We start from the raw sequence: 7,428 nt of genomic DNA, 5'->3' as shown, positions 1-7,428 counted from the left end.
GGCCGTCGGGCTACCAAAGCGGGGGTGCCATCCCCTCTGCAGAGGATCAAAATTGCGATGACGTGTCTTCGGATCATCCTTAAGGATGTTTCCCAGACCGTCGCCAATAGCCCACTGCGCAGCTCTAGTGTGAAGTTTAACTACAACAGCAACAATTAAATAAAAAGTTTATCAAGTGAATTAGGGAGAGTTAGATGCTACATTATTTATCATTATACGAGTTAACCCATATTTCTTTTCAGCTGCTCTCTATTTTTTCCTTCCTCGGTCAAATTAGGAATTTCATTTCGCAAAATTGGGATGGCAAGTCTTTGAATTATCCTCAGGGAAGATTTCCAGATCATTGCCGATTGCCCGTTGTGCAACTTTGGTGCGACGAAAATAAAGTACCTAATCGACTTAAATAAAGTCCTAAAGTTCCGCAAAATGGGAGTTCGCTCCCCATTCTCAAAAATATAAGTTTGCGTGGAGTAAAATTTCCACATGCGTGGAGTAAAATTTTACGCAGTGAGAATAGCTCCTCAGATTTCCCTGGATTACTAACTACTAGGTTCCGGTTTTTTTCTCGTAAAGTGTAAAGTGAAGTGAGAGAGTGAAACCGATCGGATTTTGTTGTTATTTTTCACTTTCTTTCTGCTACACTTCAAAACGCCTCCTCACGTCGAAAATTACTCTAGCCGTGCTTTACTCATTTTAATATGTCAGATTTTGAATTTGAAGGTGAGATAGTAAATCATGTTCCTACCGAAGAAGACCCTGCTGCTGCTTTTTTGGCTAGAGAACAGGATGAATTAGCAGGTTTAGAAGATGATAACTTAGGCTTAGGAGCTGCAACGACAGAAGAAGAAACTAATAACAGTTTTCCTACAGGTAGTTAGAGAAACTTGTTTCATTAATTATGTCTTTATTATAATATCTAGACTTTCCTATAGAACGTTATGTTTATTTGTTTTCTCATTTTATTTCAACTTTTCATTTGAAAGTATTCATGAGTAAAAAAAAATATCTTCGTTCATTGAAATACGAATTGGAGTGTCCCATTATTATAATTCTCTAATTGTGCTTCAATTAGTTCATATTCTAGCTTTAAATAAGTTTACTTGTTTTGTTAGTTCTCGTTTCTTCCATAATTAGTTTAATGTATTAAAATTTAGAGATTTAGCTATGGTTATTATTTCTAATGATTTTTGTCGCCAAATTTGGCATAGTATGATTTTTGGCAAAAAATTTACTATCAATATTTTGTTAGGTATCTTTAAAAATCCCACTTATTTTTTAATTTGTTCTTCATATTCTTGGGGAGGTTTCCGTATCGTAATTCTTAATTTGGTTAAAAAAAGAGTTACATTTGTTTGAGGATATTTCCACATCATTAACCATTTGCAAATTTAAAATCAAAAAAGAAAAACATTTCGGTGTTTGCTTGGGGTGGCTGAGAGTTGTACCTTTCATTTTTTCTGATGAAGTTTTAAGTTAAATTATTTTCAGTACTTTCTTTTAAATCATACATTGTAATCTGACATTTTGCCTTTTTTAAACTTGCCAACTTACTAGGTACCTACAGTGTTTGAATACAAATATTTTACACTAGCTTTTAAAGATAGTCTGTCAGAAACGCCATGAAGTCAAAAGATTACATACAAAACAGAAAAAATCAATCTTAATTTTGTAAAGAAAATTTTAAAGCTGAACTGAACATCTCAGTTTTTCAAGAAAAAGTGCAGAAAAAAGATTCTAATAGAAAACCTCTAATTGCTATGTAATAATAAAAACTAAATTTTTTAAAAAAAAATAGAAGCAGAAACAAAAATCGTTCTTATTTTTGTAATGAAAAATGTTAATTTTCAAATTTCCGTATTTTTAAGTGATGATACAAATAGACGTCTGGTCGATGTGCCATGCTCTTTGGAGCTACCCAACCTCTTAAGTCTAAGAGATGATAAAAGGATAACTCTCGTTTAAAAATGTTATGTCGTTACAGGGTTGGCAAGTTTTTGACACGTGACGGTTTTTACCAGTTTGTACCATGGTTTTTACCCTCATGTCAAAAAACCCTCTGTCAAATACCCATAGTTTTGATAAAACTGTATCATGGGTGCAAGTTTTCCGTCCCCAGGACGGATTTCCGTCTTTCGAAAGTGTCTGCAGACGGAAGTAAGACGGAAACAAAACTAACTCGAAGACAGAAATCGGAATTTTTTTTTCTGTCTTTAAAAATATTTTTTAGGTCTACGTTATTGGTCTACTTTCTTATGTCCTGTTGTTATTTTATCAAAAGACAGATGAATAAATATTTTTTGTACAGTATTTAAACTTGATGTATTATGGTAAAGCTTTCTTAGATATTTTGCATATGTCGGGGGGAGGGGGTATTGTGCATGTTAGGTATTTCTGTCAAAAAATTTTCAGTCTTGTCCTTTTTTTCAACTTGCACCCATGAACTGTGTTTTAATTTGAGTTTAACTTCTTATGACTTAAAATTAATTCATTTTTGGGCAATAAAATTACAAAAAAAGTTGTTAGAAGATATTTAAAAACAGTTTTTTGCATTTTCCCAACGTGATTATATCAAATCATACTATTTGAAGTAAAATATTAGTTGAAACAAAATTTTCAACATTTCCAAGCATCATTTTGTTTGGCATATTGCATTACTGAAGAATGTCAAGTTATTCCTGACTTAGAGTTTGTTAGCAGTTACAAGTTTCGAAAGTTTTGTTTAGCTTATTTCTAATATTTAAGAAATGCCAAATTTTANTTTTTGCATTTTCCCAACATGATTATATCAAATCCTACTATTTGAAGTAAAATATTGGGATACTAAACAAAATTTTAAACATTTCCAAGCATCATTTTGTTTAGCATATTGCATTACTGAAGAATGTCAAGTTATTCCTAACTTAGAGTTTGTTAGCAGTTACAAGTTTTGAAAGTTTTGTTTAGCTTATTTCTAATATTTAAGAAATCCCAAATTTTAAATTCTTCTTTTTAGTTCTTGAATTTATTAATAGTTCCAAGTTATTTTGTTTGTTTGTTTATTTTGAACAATTAAGAAGTGTAAAATTTTGAATCCTTTGCAAATCAAGCTATGATGATTAAAGTCAAGTATCACTATTTTCAATAAGTATGTTACAATATTTCTATATGAATGTATATCCTTCTATAAGAATACGTGTATATAGTTGCAAAATCAATAGCAATCATTTACAACATTCACTTATAAAGGCAATTAAGTGAAAATAATATATTGTCCGCTACAGGGGCCCCCACCAGGGGGGGCGCACGATGCGCCCACTTAAAGCTTGGGGGGGATTGTTACACTAAATAAAACGAATAGTTTGGGGGGAATTCAGAATTTGCCCAAGAATGCGCCCAAGAGCTTGGGGGGGCTACTGGTCCGCTATATGCCATAAATTTAAGAAAACAGTAGGTTTTTGGCGGTTTTTACCACTGTCATGTCAAAAACCAGTTTTTGATGGCAAAAACCCAACCCTGTGTCGTTACAAGATTGCTTAAAGAAAACAGAAAAAGGTTCTTAATTCTTAAAATGGAACGATAACATTGAAAATCATGGTCTCTGTGTTACCAGTTATTTCTTACTGTACAGGAAAAGAGCGGCGATAAAAGAATAGCGTCATGAGAAACACTCTTTTAAAATGTTGCGCTATAATAAGAGTATCAAACTCTTAAGAACAAAAAAGTATGAATTTCAAATCCTCAATTCTTAAAAACAAAAAAGTATGAAAAAAAACTTACTAAATTGACTTGCCTGAATATAATTATGAAAAAAATAACTAACAGCACTTCAAAATTAATGATTTGGTATAAGGTAATCCAGTTTCAATTATACAAATTCCAAAAAATACTTAAGCAAATATTTGGCTGAATATTCGTTGCATATCTAGAATTTGTCTGTGTTGCTGGAGTAGGTTACTCGGTCATTCCATGTCAGTTCATCCAGCCATGGCACCCACNCTAGAATTTGTCTGTGTTGCTGGAGTAGGTTACTAGGCTTTTATTGGTTTAAAGTTATACACATTCTTTAAACCAACTTTATTATGATTAGTCTCAACCTCCTAATGTAATAATTCAAAATATACTCGATTAAACAAACACACGACACAATAAAAATTTAAATAATTTAATGTTTAGTATCGTTTAAACAAAAGTAGCTGAGATAATTTCTGTGAAAATTTTGTTAAATCCTGTGATACATTGTTAATAGAAGCATTTTGTTTTAAAAGCGAAAAATTGTTTTAGACTTACTTAAAAATTTTCATTGACTAGAAGCAAAATTTAATTTTGAATTACTATATTGGAATAAAGAGCACAATATGAACAGTCTATTAAAGTTAATATTAGTCCTATGGAATGGCAATCATGACTTCGTGGCAGCCCTCATGATGGGAGGTCGTACTAAAAAGCATGGACAGTATTTTGTTGAAATTTGTTGTGAATTTTGTTGAAATGTTTTGTGAATTGTTAATTTGTCTTTTAAAGCTAGTGCAACATTGCCTTGTAATTATTATTTATAATTGTCTACATATCAAATTTTATTTTTCAGAAAACTTCGTTAACCATAATGCAGTCAATGGTGAGGTATGTATTTTAATGTCTATTTTGTGAGGATTAAATGCAAAATTTGTGTACATTACTTATTAGCTTTCGTAAAATATGCATCATTGATTATTTGGAATTAAGCTAATCTTATATTAAGTAAAAAATTTTTTTAAGTGAAACTCTTTTATGAGTTCATTATCATTTATCAGTTTTTTTCCCCAATGTGATTTCTTTAATCTTATATTTTTTAAAATCCTAATCGAAATTTTATGTTCCTAATTTTAGTTTATTTTGATAATTTATTCCATGTTATTTTTTAAAACTATTAGATTTTTATGCCTTTAAATGTTCTTTGTGTATTTAAATTTTAATTCAAATTTTCCTTAATTGGTACTTATATCTTGTTTGAATAAAAATTCTTAATTTTTTTTCTTTCAGAATTTTAAGTCTTGTTTATTAATTAAAAAATTTACTCCGCCATCGTAGATTTAACACAAACTTTATAAAAAACTGCTAAATGTTTTTCAGTAAATTAAACACTGTCTGTTGACTTAAGTCACTTTTTTTTATTTTTTTAAGTATATATAATTGTGATTTTTTGACATATTTTGCAAAATTGTTTTAAAGTCACATATTACTAAAACAGATAAATCAAAATATATGCAGTAGCCCCTTAAAAGTATGAGGTTATAAAAAGTGTTACAGTTAAATTAGATAGAAAAATAGAATAAGAAAGAAATAGTACTTAAAACACCCTTCTTTAAGGATTCCTTTATGACAATGTAGGCAAAATAAATACATTTATCTGATTCGAAGGCTCTGTATTAATATTATGTAACTTATAAATATTACGTAACTTATTAATATTATGTAACTTATACATACTATGTAACTTTTACATACTATGTAACTTTTACATACTATGTAACTTATACATACTATGTAACTTATACATACTATGTAACTTATACATACTATGTAACTTATGCATACTATGTAACTTATACATACTATGTAACTTATACATACTATGTAACTTATACATATTATGTAACTTATACATATTATGTAACTTATACATATTATGTAACTTATTATATTCAACTTTAGACAGCCACTTCATGTATCATCTCAGATCTACATTTTTTATATTTATGCATTTTAATGTTAGTTGTTTTAGTATTATCATTGAACATAGAATAACCAGCAATATTTTTAATTTAAGAAATGTTATAATATATACATTTAGAGTTGATTTTGGAAAGATTAATTCAAAATAATTACAAGATATTCTTTCAGGACTCTCGAACCATGTGACTTGTTTTTTAAATTAGAAATTATATTGCTACTACAAAATAGAAATTCTGCTTTATTGTTAATTTCTGCTGCAACATTAAGTTCGACTAGCTGTTAGTTAACTGAATGAGCCTTTTTGGTGGTACAACAAATTAGTGACCAGACTTATCCGTGTACTTTTTATTTGGTTGTAATAGTTATGATCCATTGAAAGCTTGATGGATTTTTTTATCTTATGAACTTTGTTCTGTTTTAGCATATAAATGGTAACAATGAACCTTTTCCTGCTTCAACGCCCGCTCGTTCAGTAAATAGAGAAGAACCACAAAAAATAAAAATTTGGCGTGAAGAACAGCGTCAAATGTTAGAAGTTAAAGGTAATTATTAGTTTCTTATGAGCATAATTTGTACTCTTCTGTTAAAGGGGGCTAACACCAAACATAATAATGAGTCATCATTAATAATTGTTTATCTTTAGTAATTTGATTATTTTTGAATTGGATTGGTTTTTGATTGCCGAATGTAATATAAAATCTGGTTAATAAAGGGATGTGAGTACCGTTGCCCGTTTTACCCTTTCAATAATATAAGTCCCAGAGTTCCCCATACTGATAGTTGCGATGAAAAGTTTCCTCTGTTATTCCAAATTTGCTCACTCTTATTATTTTGTCAACCCATTTCATGAAATAGTATCCTTAAATTTACACACTTTTTAAGCATTTTTAATTTGAACAGGATTAGAAAATCCAAGTGCAATTTTCAAATAAAAATCTATTAGAATTAGAAAAAATACTGCATATTTTACTTCTTTATTTTTATTTTCGTACATAATAACGGTTACATGAAATCACTTCGCAATTGCTGGTACTTACCTCGTTGCGTAATTTCTTCATGCAACATTTTTTTTCTCTATAAATCATTATTCTGTAACTATCATTATTCTATCACTGTCATTATTCTATTTTTCTATAAATCAGAACACACAGGTCAGAAACCAAAATCTAATGCAATTGATGAAAACATCCAAGTTAATTACCTTTTTTCCTTTCTTATGCTTATATTAGTTTTCTGAATTTTAATATGCAGCAAGAAGGTAGGGTAACCCGGGGTAATTCACGATCACTCTGTTTCTGGGGTAAATAATGATCACCTAAGTTTTATTTTTAAAAAATAATTTTTTTCTAAATTTGAGACATGGACAAGAATGCTTGTACATTTTACTAAGGTATAACTATATTTACTTAATAATAGTCTCTTGTTTAATCTAACAAAATAAGTATCTTTAAACTGCTTTCTGTATTTTCCATTTCAAAGATGGGTTTCAAAAAGTGCACATTTCTGCGAAGATCTCCCTCCTTCTCTTAATAATAAATATTTTGAATTACTTTCTTTTTCTTTGATATGAAAATAGTGTAAGCTCTTGTTTAATTGTTTCACATCTACAATAAACATTATAATTGATTATAGGAAACTATATCAAATGTTGCCCCCTACAGATGGGGTAATTATTGATCACTGGGGTAATTCCTGATCATTGTCATTTCTTTTTATTAAAAAGCTTAGTAAATAACT

At 29.5% G+C, this 7,428-nt stretch overlaps 1 protein-coding gene across 1 annotated transcript in view; it reads left to right on the top strand.

Moving 5' to 3' along the window:
- Positions 1 to 347: 347 nt before the first annotated feature.
- The window catches only part of LOC107454204 (clathrin light chain), a 14,626-nt gene continuing 7,545 nt past the window's right edge, over positions 348 to 7,428 (top strand). Inside the window, exons 1-3 of the mRNA XM_016071314.3 lie at positions 348 to 870; positions 4,565 to 4,599; positions 6,113 to 6,233. Coding sequence (XP_015926800.1) covers positions 699 to 870; positions 4,565 to 4,599; positions 6,113 to 6,233 — 328 coding nt within the window. The 5' untranslated portion in view covers positions 348 to 698. The remainder of the gene's footprint in view (positions 871 to 4,564; positions 4,600 to 6,112; positions 6,234 to 7,428) is intronic.

This window comes from Parasteatoda tepidariorum, chromosome 6 (assembly GCF_043381705.1).
Source record: "Parasteatoda tepidariorum isolate YZ-2023 chromosome 6, CAS_Ptep_4.0, whole genome shotgun sequence".
NCBI classification, from domain to species: domain Eukaryota; kingdom Metazoa; phylum Arthropoda; class Arachnida; order Araneae; family Theridiidae; genus Parasteatoda; species Parasteatoda tepidariorum.
Note: the sequence above shows the minus strand (reverse complement) of the source record. Positions and strands in the feature narration are given on the sequence as shown.